Consider the following 15,074-nt stretch of genomic DNA (forward strand, 5'->3'; position numbering starts at 1 on the left):
TGCAACGGTTGCAGCTTCGTGCTGTAAAATATATCATATTACTCCCTCCGTGGATTATGAATAAGCAATGCCCAGCTGCCCTTCTTGAGTCTTCCCAGCCTGAGCCTGAAGAAAAATTACCTCTTCATGTTTCTGTTTGCCAAAAAGATGCCGTTGACTCCTTGATAAGGATCTCCATTGAAAGTATCCTTGGGAAATGACCGGCTCGCTGTGTGTCACTTTGGATGACAGCAGCCTCAAAACGCAGAAACTTCTAAAAGCTCAAGGTCTGATCCACTCAAAGTTTCCCAAAGTAAAAACACACTCAAACTTGACATTATGCACACACGAGTGGAGGTTGAACTACTAAGGATTGCGTCTGACAGGCGTGCACGATAAAACATATCTGTTTTTCCTTCATGAATCTGGAATATTGAGTACTGGAACGTTGAAGTGTTGCACAAAATACACTGAGGAGTTCATCATAACGGATTATTAAGTCTGGAAATGCATTTTAATTAGGCTGTATTTGTCGGGTCTTTAAGTGGAACAAATCTAGTCACTTTGCTTTGTTAACGTTTTCACTTCCATCCTGTGGCTGACGGCCCGTTGGGCCGATAGGCGGAGGTGGACATTTCACTCTCGTGTACATGAACAGCAGTGGCAGCAAGTAAGAGAAAAGCCTTCCTGTGTTGCTGTAGGCGTGAGAGCAAGGTCAGCAGGTTGTGGACATGCGAAGTGTAGCTGCAGCCACCACGAAAAGAATGTGCTCGACATGTGTTGCACCATGTGAATCAGAAGTAGGACTCTGTTCAGCGTCGTCATCGAGCTGGTGGATATTTTTCAAATCTGCCTGTAAATGGTCAAGAAAGCTGAAGCAGTTCTGAAGCGCCAATGAGGATTTGAAGATTGAAAACCAGCATCGGCTTTTAATGCTGGCTAGAACACTGAAGTTTAGAGTCACCGGTTAACCATCCCTCTGCAGGTCTGCTCTGATCTCACTCTGCTCTGTCTTTCTTTGTCTCCGTAGTGACAGCATGCCAAAGCGGATGGCTCTGATCTGCTTCCTGTCTCTGGTCATGTTGATGAGCATCCTGGGAAACCTGCTGGTCATGGTGGCTGTCTGCAAGGACAGACAACTCAGGTTGGAGGCGCTCAACTTCTTTATCTGCGCGTGTCTCATGTAGTGTTCATGCACGGTACAAAACACAGTTAAAGTCAGTTATCAAATATGTGAGAAAATAGAATCTTTTAGTTAATGATTCTCAGTCTGGGTAAGATTTAATGAATATGCAGTAATTTGAAGGTAATTATATTCTTCCTTTGTTTGAATAATAGGGTCAGTTTCAGGTCACGGTTTCCCCATTTTTTTTCTTTTGTTTCATGCAACAGTTTTGCGTCTCCAGTTTGCTTGTGCTCGTGAGGATTATCATCATTCTGCAATTTTTATTAAATGCACGCTTGAATCTCCCTAAAAATTACTAATAATGAAACCACGCACATACAAAAAGTACTGATACTTCAGTGAGTCTTTTTGTAGAATTGTATATCAGAAACAACTTTATTAGAACCCAGTGTCTAATAAAAACACATTTTGCCCAATTAAAGTGCTTAATTTAGATACAACAATCCAAAAAAGTGAACAGTTTTCCCAGTGGGTCTGAGTGGAATACGACACAGGACTGTAAAGTGTATGAATTGGTGTTGAACTGGAAAAAAACCCTGATGCTATCTGCAGTGGTGGATCGGATGAGGAGCTGCAGCAGTGAATGGGAGGCGGTAGTGACACTGGCATAGCTGTCAGGTCATCGTGAGGATGCCCGGTCATGTGGGAGACGCTGTCACTGCAATGATGCAGTTTTTTTATTCCCGTCCAGCCTCCTCCTCCTCCTCCTCCTCCTCCTCCTCCTCCTCCTCCTGTCTTTTCCGCCTTGTCTTTTCCTTCGCCTCTCGTTCTCTCCCTCACTGTCTCCCTGATAGTCGCTCTCTTTCTCTCTTTGTCTCCTTCCGTCTCCTGACACCTGAAGGCTTGCTGTGACCTTTGCACACAGTGAAGTATGTGCCTCGATGTCCACGAAGGCAGATGTGTATCAGTTATGGCGAACTTTGCTAGAAAATTCAAGAAGGCCAAAGGGAATATGATGTTTGATAATGTTTGGCTCAAGTTAATAACTTATTAGATACAATTGATATAGGTAATCCTTCACATCATGTAATGTGGTGTCCATAAACACATTTATTTTATCATCTTGTGACCATTGCCCTGAGGTGTAGGTGCGTCTCTGTGGCCGAGGCATAGTTCCTGCAGCCACAGTCTCAACAGCTCAACACCAATACAACACATGTAAAAGCGCCACAATACACCGATCACAACACCGTCTCATCAGTTGCCGCATGAGAATATCATGGATGCAGTGCTATGCACATATTGTCGCCGTGGTGTATTTGCTTTGATAAAAACAACACGACATTTTAGAAAGAATAAATACTTCAGGAAGATAAACAAGTAATTGTCTGTTGTTCCTTGCTTTTAGTCACTTCATCAAAAGTATTTTGTCAAAACAGTTGTGATATGAGTTCAGGGCCTGATTTCCCACCGCTAATATGCTGGGTGTGAGTGTGCATGTGCTGTTTTGTATTTAAGAGCAGCGATAAGCGACAAAGTCACCGCTGCTGCGATGCTCCTCCTCCCCGAGGAGGGAGAGCAATGACACACCATCTTAGTTTCTCCCTGCGTCATTGTCCTGCAGTCCACGGGGAAACACACACACACACACACACACACACACACACAGAAACACTTCCACTTTGTATGGATTTCCCTTGAGTGTCTGTCTATTCATAGTACAAAAAAAGTAAACCCTGCACACATGAAGCTGCACTCCTCTTGACGTGACGTTCCTCCAGTTGTAATGCACGTAATCACACGATCGACCATCTTTATGCCTTCATCCTGCCACGTGCCAGTGAGTGTCATCCTTATTTTATTATTCAGCTTTATTTATACAGGTAGTCCTGTTAAGACAAGAGGTTTCATTCTCAAGACTGAAACTGTACAGTATAACAACAGTTAGTTTTAGACGGACGTAGAGCTTCAATAAGATTGTTACAGCAGAGAAATACTGCTAAAGTGTAGCATTTGAAATGACTGAAAACCTTATAAAAACTTAACATCTTTCCATTTCCTTAATGATCATTTAAAATGTTGGAATTGGAATCACACTGATTCCATCACGTTAAAATAGTGTTGTAAAGGAGAACCAGAGGAAAAGTCTTTGCTTTCTAAGATGTGTATCTGCAGGTAACACGGGCTTTGAAGCACTAACTGACCATCTGACAAAGCTCTTACCTTTTTTTGCTCTCCTGTTTTGTCCAGTTTTTAATCCCTTTAACTCACATTTGGACCAGTGACTGAATTGAAAATTGCTCCTTGAAATTAAAAGCGGATTAATCTTTGAAGCGATGCAGTGAAGCGCTTCCTCTGCTCATGTTGAAATCCATTATTTCTATGTTATGATGTGTTGAGCGAGTCCGTTGTTGACGGAGGTAACCAGAATAATGTGTGGGTCCTGAGATGGGAGGACGTAATACTTAAGGGTGGTCTGGAACGCCAAATACCAGTAATCCTTTCAATTATTTTGTATTTTCTTGCACTTTGAATTGGCTTGTGCATGAATGGCGCGATGCACAAAAGTTGCCTGATACCGATTTAGACGTCTTCGTGTGGATGATGATGGTCAGAGTTGATCGGAGAATCCAGGGTGCACAGGCGGGTGCGGCGTTCACAGCCAGTTACGACGCTCCGCTCCGGGCTCGATGAGCGACAGCATGCAGCATCAGACAGTTGGCAAAGGCTCCCATGTAAACACCGTCGCAGTAATCAATAGCTGGTGAGAAAGTGGCAGCTACAAGCCGATTCCTGGCATTCAGAGCGAGGCCAGATTTGTTCCTGCAGAGAAAATCTGCTTTCAGTCTCAGACTTCTTCAAAAGGATTTCAATGTGGCACTTAAGTCTTAGAAATAAATGAAAATATCCATTTGAGAGTGCCAAGATAATGCTTACACACGCTGAACAAAATATCAATGCAAAACTTTTAGTTTTTGCTCCCATTTGTAATGAGCTGAACTCAAAGATCTAAGACTTTTCCTGTGTAGTAAAGTCTTATTTCTCACTAATATTAAAAATAAATCTAAATCTGTTAGTGAAGACTCACTCTTTGCAGCTCACAGGTGTGGTACACCAACATGCTGATTGGACAGCAGGATTATTACCCAGCTGTGCTTTAGGCTGATCGCAATAAAACCACCGTCCAGAAGAACGCCTTGAAGCATGAAGGGCGAATCGAATGGTTCAATATTTTACTGAGAACCGTTTCATTCCTACTACACACTCGGAGCACTATTTAATGGAAATGAAGGGCTGTGCAATATGTATGACCTGTACTTTGAATATTAAGATTTGTGAAGTGGGATCAGTACAGACCTTTAACTAAAATCCAAGTCGTTGTTTCAGCAATTTTAATAAAGTACCTAATCACACAATTTCTATGGATTATTCAACAACAGATTGTGATATATACTCTGCAGTCCTAATTATATGCAAACTAAATGAAACGTTACGTTTAGAATCAGTGCAGATATTAAACTCATCAATTTACATTTCAAATTCTGGAAGAAACTGAAACATAACATGGTCGCTTCCCAGTTACCATGCAAGCATTTTGTTCTACAGTTGATGTATTAGAAGCAACAAAGTGAAGGAGGATCTGAGCTGCTTGACGATGACTGGACCAGCTGGACTCCTGCAGCTCCTGCTGGAGTTTATTCTTCTGTATCACAGAAAAACAGAGGAATCGCCTGGTCACAGGGGCATAAACGTACAAGGCTGATTGATGCATGAGTGCGGCGAAGGAGCCAGAATACATTGAGATCTCCGTTTATTGCAGATGGGGAACAATATTGAGCAGGTATTATGGCCGACCTGTGGAACATTTTCATGAGGATTTATCTTCAGATCAGGCTATTCTGGTTTCTGAATGATAATTATCTACTTTCAGAGCAACAACACACATAAAAGTTATCTTTATCTTCTGTATCTGTTAATTCCCATTTCAATGAGTCGTGACTTACTTGTGTGCACATCTGGGGACTTTTGTAATCGTATTGTTTCTGGCAGACTGGTGAAGGAGCAGTAGAAATGCTGTGATGATCTAAATGTGTTTGTGCTCAGTGGAAAAAATAGAGAAGTAAACATTTACTGGAAGCAAATCCGAATATGACGCGCAAATGCTAACCTGTGAGGCTTTATGTGTGCTGTTGGAGATCAGATCAGCGCCCCAGCAGGTTGCCTGTTAGCGTTAAGAGCCCTATAAAATGACATGACAGTGGCAGACTGGGTTAAAGCCTCGGTGGCCCCCTGCCAGGTCAGAAAACAGACAGCAAGTGAGTCCATCCTGAGGAGAAGCTACTTGACAATTCAGAGGCATTTCACACTACACACACACACACACACACACAGACACACACACACACACACACACACACACACACACACACACACACACACACACACACACACACACACACACACACACACACACACACACACAGAGGAGATTGAGAGGGTGCTAAACCACTCATCAATAACCAGCACACAAACACAACCACTGTTACCAACCACCTCCTGTTTCCCTCAATGTGTCATGTCAAGTGTGTGAACAAGTCACACACAGTCAGCGTGCTGTTTATACTGGATGTTAAACAGCTCTACACACACCATCCTGGTGACTTTTCATGCCAGGACCTTTTTTGTTTATGGTTGTTTGAAAATGTATGTTTTCAGATCGTTTCTTTTCACATGTATGCAGGAATCTCCCCGAGCTTCTTCCTGGGTCTGTTTTCCCAGCTGCTGCAGCAACAACAGACAACAGATGGAAATTAGCCCTCGGCTATAATCTGGCATGTTTACATTCATGTTTTTTTAATGTATGTTCATCAACATGCACTGTCTCAATCAAATAAATGAATAAATACAATAAAATAAATAAACACTGGATATGAGCTACTAAGAGTTAATATTCAGTTGACCAGTCGAGTGGCCATGTAGGTCATGTGGCTTCCTTATTTCTTCAAAACTGTTTGATGAGGATTACTGAACAAATGACTTTTGTTTAAATGATACATTATTGTGGCTCATTTAGGATTAAAGAGGAAATTGGAAACTGTTGCCTAAAGCAAATTAGGCATTTTTTAAAAAAAAAACTTTCTAACAAATTATACGTGACATATAATTTGCATATTTGTTGCTTTTTTGTATTGACTTTAGTGAAAATACTGAACCAAATTTGGCATCTTTTAATTAGTTAAACCCTTATAATTATTTATCTTAAGTCTCTCTTGAAATATTGTTAGTTAGTTTAGGCTGGCTCAGCAGACCCATTGGATACAAATAGAATGTGGATTGATTTATTGCGGATTTAAAATAAATTAAGAGGTTCTGAGTAAGGCCAGAGTGACAGTGACCAGACACATAGTAGCATTGGTCATTCTGGATGCAGTAAAGCACATAAAACAATAACAAAAGCCTTGTCAATAATGTTGTATAATATTTTTTTTCAACCGTGACTGGGAGAGTGTTGCAGAGTACGTTTTATCAATTATTGAATATCACGACTCACCCTTCCTCTGTAGTTATTTTTCAGAAGGAAACTGCACAAAACCTGCTTGCATGGATTTTCACAGGATGCTTCTCTGTCCTCAAAAAGACCAAAACATCCGTTTGAAGTTAATTAGAGACTCTGGGATTGCCCAGAGGTGTGTGCGTGCGTGTGTGCGTGCGTGCGTGTGTGCCTCTCACTTTGTGTTTGCCCTGTAATGGACTGGCGACCTGCTTTAGCTCCAATAACTCAAAGTTGGGAGAAGATGTTTGTCCATGAATCCATCTTTTCTCCAGCTGAGTCCAGGTGGAGTGGCGGTACGGAAAGCCAGGAAGTCGTGACGACCTTGTTCCCCACAAATTCCTGCAGCTCTGCTGCCTCTTCCCTGACCAGACAACACAGATAATTTCTCTCCTAGTTTGACGTAGACTGCCAATGGGAGCTGACTATTAGGCAATCAGATGCTCAAATCACTTGAACTAGCTTCTCTCCAACAAGGCAGATGAATAGATGCACGCATATTTAATTTCACAGTAGTTTGGTAATTGTGGTGTAACAATTGAGGTGGTCCAACTGAGGATCATTTAGGATTTATTTTCCCAATGAATAATTTCAGGAAGGCAGTTTTCACAAGCACACACACACACACACACAGAAATCATAACAAAGTAGCTTTAGAGGAACTGAATAGATTCTGAATTAAAAGGCCATTAAATTCTGTTCATGTAACTGTTGCAGAGAAATTTGGTGCCTCAGGCAACAATTCGCCACAACAAACTAGCTGGTTTCATAGATTCCTTTTTATTCTTTTTTTTTTTTTTTTTTTTTTTTTTTTTTGAGCACTGAAGTTGTTTTGCTGTTGCCCACCCAGTGGTCTTTTTTCACAAACTGAAAAACACCCGAATATCAAGGTGGTAAAAATATGACGCCACATTAAGATCAACATCGCGATTGAGATTGTTATCCTTTATTAAAAATAAATGTCCTGATCAACTCATTATTATATTACTCATCTGATGCACACACATCTATCAATTATACCGTTCTCACAGTAACACAGTCCTTTCTAATAAGGTTTATTTATTTATAGCACTTAAAGCTAAACACGATATGTCACCCGAACTAAACACAACGCCGCCCCCTCAGCGCTCGCTAATGGTCTCTAAACTGTCCTGAATTACAGCCAAGCACGACTGTGCCACACTGTTACTGTACTGAATACAGCACGGGGGTGAGCGTTCTGTATGAACAGTTGCTCCCTAATCTACAGTGTGTGTGTATGTGTGTGTGTGCGGAGTATTCTGCCGTTAGTGTTTCACATGTGTGTCCGACAGGATTTAGTACATGGTGCGTGCAGGCCGGCGCAGACAGCCGGCTGGTTCCAGCACTAACCGCCTGTTTAAAGGGAGTGTTTGGGTTTAGGGACAGGCAGATGGAGAACCCTCACTCTTCCTGGGGCTATTTTTAAACCGCAGTCAGTCCGCCGTGCAGAGAGGGTGGCGAACGGGCCGACTGACTGACAAACTTTTCTGTTTCTGTGATTATTCTATGAATAAGAACAAGGTCAGATATGAGAAGTATTAGAAGAGGTTGCTGAACTCCAGCCGGTGTTTTGCACACAGACAGCTCAGTAAATGATTGGTTACTCTCATTATTTCATAAAAAAAATGGTTTCAACTTCAAGCCTCTTGTGAAGTACTTGACTGGTGGCAGACAGAGCGGCATCCTGTCATTTTAGGTCTGCTGTTCTGGTCTTTGTCACACACCAAGCTGCACAAGAAGTGTGTATTTAAAATTGTGTGTGTGTGTGTGTGTGCCATGCTCCCTTAAAATGTAGTTTATTTACAGTTCAACACATGATGATTGTTAAATTAACCTGTGTAGACTGGGCTGTAAATTCAGAATCATGTGACCCTGTAGGCATTTTTGAGGAAAAGTGGGCAACCAGCATTTTTTGAAAGTTCAAGGTGTCCCAAACAAGAATCCACCGGTTGCTCTTCAAATAAGGCCCCTGATTTTCTATATTTCCTCCTCCAAGTTATCCCCCTTCCATGGTAATTTGGGTGTTAGACACTGTTGCCTATCCTGGCTTAGGCTCATAGTTAGGGCACTTCCCAATGTTCAATAATGTTGTGTTTGGTGTTATTTTAAAGAGGACATTTTTAGCTTTCATTTAAATCCAATTATCAACCTTCCTGGCACACATGCTGGTCACTCAAGCTCCTCAAACCACAAAGAACATATTTGTTTTCACAAATTCCGCCTAAATTATTTTCTTAGTTTTAGCCCTGTGGTACCGAGGAATACCAGAGACACACAAAACAGATACTGAAATACTGACTTGCCAATGGAGTTTCAGAAAATGTATAACATCACCATATTATTACAATCTGGGGGATTACTGTGAGCCTGGAACCCGACTAGGGAGTTATTGCAGACAAGAGGCCAACATGCATGCTGACAGCTTTCATTACTTTGTTGGTATCCATCGTAGGTAACTAACACTTGTTTTTTATTTGATGAATGTGTTTATGTAAATCAATTAAGTTACTTGAAATCAGTGAATTCCATTGATTAAAGATAGCTAGCGAGGTGAATTCACCTCCCATGCAAATTGGGAGCAACATTGTAGAGCCTGTCAAGAACTTTGTGTACCTGGGGTCCATGGTGACCGACAGCGGGGATCTACAACCAGAGACTGACCGCAGACGAGCTCTGGCAGCACCTGCTCTGCAGTCCCTCTGGAAACCACTCTGGCGGCACCAGACCATCTCACGCACAACGAAGCTCCGGATTTACAAATTAGCTGTCCTCTCCATCCTGCTGTATGGCTCAGAAACGTGGCCTCAGAACGACAGTCTGGCCTCAGAATCGATGGCTTTGATAGCAGGGCTCTGAGAACCATGGAGAACATCAGGAGGCCCCAGCGAGTTTCTGCTTCGAGCCCGCACAGGCCAGCCCCGAGCATCTTCCTTGGTCGCACAACGCCGCGCCCGCTGGCTGGGCCGTGGACCTTCGTGTACTCCCAGAACATCCGACACGAGCCTTTCTCCAGTTTGACCCAGAGGCCGCAGGCTGGAGACGACCACAAGGGAAACCCCGCACCCGATGGCTCGACGTCGTTGCGGGCGACCTCCAACAACACGGAGTTGCTGTGGCGGATGCAGAGCAGCTGGAACAAGACCGCCAGCACTGGAAAAATCTGGTTCATCTGGTCGGCTCAACGCACCGGGACGGGATACCCTGACCCTCCTGGAGCACTAAGAAGAAGAAGACATTAACAAGCTGGCTAAATAAGCAGTATAGTTTCTGTTTCAGGGTGATCATGGAGCTGCTGGCACTCTGAAGGAGACTGGCCACTCTCTAGCTCTAGAAGAATGTCTCATCTGTCAGGAGACAAAAAATGAAAAGTTATCAAAAGGAGGACAGCAGAGGTTTGACACAATAAAAGGTGCTGCACAGGCACGAGACTAACTTTGTGATAGAGACAACCCTCCAGCAACTGATCGTATAAAGGAACTGTCTATAACAGATGTGGAAAAACTCCAACCCCAATGCTGAGAAGTTCAACTCCAACTGTGAGAGAGACACCGATGTCTTGATTCTGCTGATCGCCTACTTCCACAGAATGCCATGCCAACAAATCTGGATGAAAGCAGGGACAGCAAAGGACAGAAAGTACATCCCATCCGTGCAGTTGTAGAAAAGCTGCAGATGGATGAAGAGGTTCTTGAGCCACTTCCAGGTTTCCATGGACTCAGTGGGAGTGACTCGACATCATACATTTCAGGACACACGAAGAAGACCTGCTGGAATGTATTTAGACAGCAAAGCCATCTACTCAAGGGGCTTGGTGAAGGTCCTGAGCTTATTGACTCCACCGTCATGGATGCAGAAATGTTTTTCTGTAAATTATACGGTGTAAACAACACAAACAACATCAGTGAAGTCCGTTTGGGCCTGTTTGTTAAAGGCATGACCACAGAGAGACCCACCCACCAGAGACGCTCTGAAATTTCACATCCATCATGTTCACTTCCAGACTTTGGCTTGGCGGCAGGCCCACCTGCAGTACCCGGTGCTGCCACCCCCTGAAAATATGGGATGGAAGATGGAGAACAACGTGCTTGTTCCTGAACTCATGTCGTTGCCTGCAGTTCCAGATGCTGTGAGGAGCTAGTGACCTGTGGCTGCACAACTGGATGGAAGACGGCCCGGCGCGGCTGTAAGCCAAACCCATGCACTGCATCCTGTCAGTGCCGAAAGTCAAGTGACGCTTGCATGAATATGTAATGCACTGAAGGAAAAAAAATATGATCACAAAGAACCTGTAATGCCGTTTTGATTTAATCATTACTATTTATATTTGTAATTAGTTGCCATCTTCAGTGAATTTTACTGATTACAAGGATGGAAAATGTCTACTTGGCCTTTGATTGTCATTGCATTAATATTAGTAATAATATCATTACATCTAAACAATTGGTGTGGGTTTTTTTGTTTACATAATACTGGTGCAAAGAATGAATGGAGGTGAATGGGCCTGAGCCGGTTACTGCTATTTTAAGGCTCACAATAGCCTCTCACAAAGAAATATCATACATTTCCTGTATTTAGTATTGAGATTGTTGGCTTCTGGGTCCGTGATATCCCTTGATCCCACAGGGATAAAATAAACTATATAGTTTATGTGAAAATTGTGGGAAAATGTGTGTAATTTATAGTTTAAAGAGCTCATGTGACCCCTGTGTTTGTCAAAAAAAATGCAAATATGGGCTTAAATTAAAGGCTAGAAGGTCCTCTTTACAATGATACCAAGCAATCATATGTATAATATTAACAAATAGGAAATTAATAGCAATTTCTAACTTTGGGCGATTAATATATTAATTATACTAATTAATCAATAATTATGACTAAACAGTAACTTTTACAGCTGGGCAACCGGCAGAAATGGATTCAGCACTAAAAAATCATGTAAAAACGATGCTTAAAATGCTTTTCCTCAAAAATGCCTACCATGTTGTTTTCTAAGGGGCTTTTTCAATTTTCGGTCCTGACTAGTGTGTGTGTGCCTGATGCGACATAAGTCCAGAAAAAGGGGGTTATTATTCAGAGAAATACAGCATCCTGAAATGAATCTGAATGGTCATCTCAGTTTCTGAGCTAATCAATATGCTGATCTGTCATGTTGTGGTTTGCTCAATAATTTACATTTTGTGGCTTTAGCAATAATTATACACTGAAGCTATTGACAGATTTTGGTCTGTGGAAGACAGTCATCAAGCATTTATATAGATAACGGTAAAAAAAAAAAAAAACTTCTGAACTTGGATTTTTTATGTACCGACATTCCCATTAAAAGACTGTGGCCACGATTGATCCATACAAAACCAGTGAAAACACAGAGGATCTGTAGATATACACTGTGTATGCCTCTGCATCGGGACAAGTTCACTTACAAATTTAGTCACATGAAAAAGTGTATTTATTTTACTATGTTGACCTGAAGTTGACGTGCTTGACTCTAAATACACTTCCACACCCAGCATCTTGTCCCAGAGTGAAAGTACAGTTCTCCAAGTAATTTGCATTCTGTCAAACCAAAACACTCAGCAACGTCTGCTCAGACATACTCAGACCAAATTTTTAATTAGCACTGAAAAGGGCAGTTTAAGTTGAAACTTCCCTCATCAAATGTGTCAAATCTACATCCTGGATTCACATAGTCTGCATCTTTTTTGTCTGTTCCAGACTAAGCGGTACATTTTCAGTGTTGTGTTACCACAGAGAGCCTCAGACGATCACATTACAATTGTAGTCCGACTGCTGCGATTAACGTCCAAGGCCACGTTTACACAGCAGTGCTTTAAATGAAACAGCACTGATATTGCATCTTCGTTTCAGGGGAGTTTGCGTTTGCACAGCAACATTGTTATTGAAACCAAATGAACATGAACAAAACAACACACTATGAACATTAAACTTACTGCAGCCGCGGTGCTCATGCTCAGGAGCAGCGCTTCAGAAAAGTTGCTGACTTTCCCCCCAGTTCAGAAGCCATTTTCAAATAGTATAGTGAATAGCATTTTCAGTGGCTCCAAGCACCCAACACACCATGGAGGTTTTGTTTTTTTTCTCTTGAAAACATTGTCTTGTAAACAGCCAAAAAGAAGTGCAGAGGAAAATGATTCAACTACCAAAATGACACCAAGACTCCTCCAAACCACCGATATGCAGTGTCCTGTATTGGTTAAATTGATGGATCATATGCAGATAAAACAATTTCTATTCAAAACTTCTCTTTTCGTGCACAAATGCTCAAAGTATTGATCAATTATCGATTAGCTTTTTTTTTTTAATTAGTCCCTCAAGGGACAGTCGGTGTATGTACTGTAGATAGCAAAATGATGTTTTGGGTTCTCTCACCTGTCCTCCAATGAAAAAGCACAAACACAATGACACTGAAATACCAGACATACCGGGTAATAAAAAATGAATAATGAGAGAACTTCTAAGAATAGCTTCTTCTCATTCAGAGTTGCTCATCGCCACACGTCCCGCTGCAGCTGGCAGGAAGTGCAGCGTGTCTCCAGCTGCATTTCATTTTGAAGCTGCTTTGTTTTATCTCAGCTGTACTTTGTGGGAATAGCACGACCCTTGCCTGAGACGGCTGCAGTGAAAAAGAATCACCTTTTATCGGCGGGCGCAGGTATAAAGACTCCGCAGGCTGCAAGTCAAAGCAATCAGACGGGATTTGGTTTGATAGTGTTTTACCTGTTTTCTGAATGAATCTGCCCTCCCGGTGTTTCCTTCTTTCAGCCTTTAACACTCTTTTCCTTTATCTTTCTTCCACACTGGTGATTGGGAAGATGGATGTTTTGTGATCATTCCCCGACTTCATTGTTTTTGTTCTTGTCTCCAGCTCTCCTGAAATGTATTGTTTGTCTGAGTAATAGATCCCATATTGGATCTTTTATCCCGCCTTTTTTTTTTCTTCTGCCTTCCTCTTTGCTGTTTTTTCGGAGGACAAAGGCCGAGCCGTCTGCCCTTCTTTCCCTTTGATTATTAAATAAACCTACTTGTCTTGATGATGGAGTTAACATTCCCCCCTGAGACTTCCCCTTAAGGAGTTTCAGACTTTAAATTCATTATAAACATGTGTGCGTGCTTCCAAAATTAATTACTATGCTCCTGTCACTACTGCCAAGTTTCTCCTGGCAGGGATTTCCACAGCGTTTTGAATCCTTTGCTGCAGGAGCATTAACACGAGCGCGTTAGCACAGTGCAGCAGTATTTCCGATAAGGTCTCTCCTGCACTCGGTATTCCGGCTCACCTCGGAGAAAAGGCCAACCTCCAAACAGCTGCTATCTGGTTGAAAGGACATTATTCTCTTAAATGTCAAGGTCAGTCCTTTTTTTTGGACAAGTTTAATGGAGTTGACTAAAATGTCCTCAAGAAAGCGGGATGCGATTGTGGCCACTGTTAAGGACATGTGAAACTTGCTCATTAATTTTCATTAAAAGGGGGAAAGAAATGAAGAGATATTCTTGAGAGTGGCTTGTATAAGATGCCTAAATTTGACTGTATTCATTTATTGTAATTAAAAAATGGTATGTAAATGATGTGAGGGCTATGCCAGTAACTAATTACACATGCCAAATATTAATTTAGCACAGTCCATTTGTGATGGACTGGTTTTCTAAATGTGTTTATTCATCATCCAAGCATTCATTTTTACTTTTTTTTTTAATGTATTTTCTCTGTTCGCCTCCAAATAGAAATATCCATTAGGCTTCTATCGTGTGCTCATTAATAAAGATAGTGAAAAGTGCACATTTGTGTTTTAATTTTATTATTAGAATCTCATTTTTGATGTCTTTATTTGGTTTCCATGGATCTTTATATCAGAGATGCAAATTTAAACGGGTGAAAACGCATTTCATGATCAAACTACCTTGGTTAACGGTGCTAAAAATGTGGTTGAGCGCCATTGATTGAAGAGTCTATTGTCTCATGAAAAATTCAACTTCTCCCTCCGTTTGTTTTACCTCCATCAGGAAAATCAAGACCAACTACTTCATCGTGTCTCTGGCGTTCGCCGACCTGCTGGTGTCGGTGCTGGTGATGCCGTTCGGAGCCATCGAGCTGGTCCAGCAGCACTGGATCTACGGCGAGACGTTCTGCCTCGTGCGGACGTCGCTGGACGTCCTGCTGACCACTGCGTCCATACTGCACCTGTGCTGCATCGCCCTGGACAGGTTGGACCAGACCCCTCTATGTTCTTAGCTGTGTTTTCGAGGACTTTCTGCACTCTTTCTTTTAACGTGCTGCAAACACAAGAATAATCAGGAGACTTTCTTGTTGTTATGGATCTAAAAAAAAAACTGTTTTCAAATGAGCCTCCACAGACTTCTTTCTCCCAACAATAACTGGTG

General features: G+C 42.0%; 1 protein-coding gene across 3 annotated transcripts in view; it reads left to right on the plus strand.

Moving 5' to 3' along the window:
* The window catches only part of LOC115405525 (5-hydroxytryptamine receptor 4-like), a 170,835-nt gene that overhangs the window by 90,483 nt on the left and 65,278 nt on the right, over positions 1–15,074 (plus strand). For all 3 annotated transcript variants that reach the window (XM_030115147.1, XM_030115132.1, XM_030115140.1), the window contains exons 3-4: positions 1,010–1,123; positions 14,697–14,897. In XM_030115147.1, coding sequence (XP_029971007.1) covers positions 1,010–1,123; positions 14,697–14,897 — 315 coding nt within the window. The remainder of the gene's footprint in view (positions 1–1,009; positions 1,124–14,696; positions 14,898–15,074) is intronic.

Source organism: Salarias fasciatus, chromosome 2, assembly GCF_902148845.1.
Source record: "Salarias fasciatus chromosome 2, fSalaFa1.1, whole genome shotgun sequence".
NCBI classification, from domain to species: Eukaryota; Metazoa; Chordata; class Actinopteri; order Blenniiformes; family Blenniidae; genus Salarias; species Salarias fasciatus.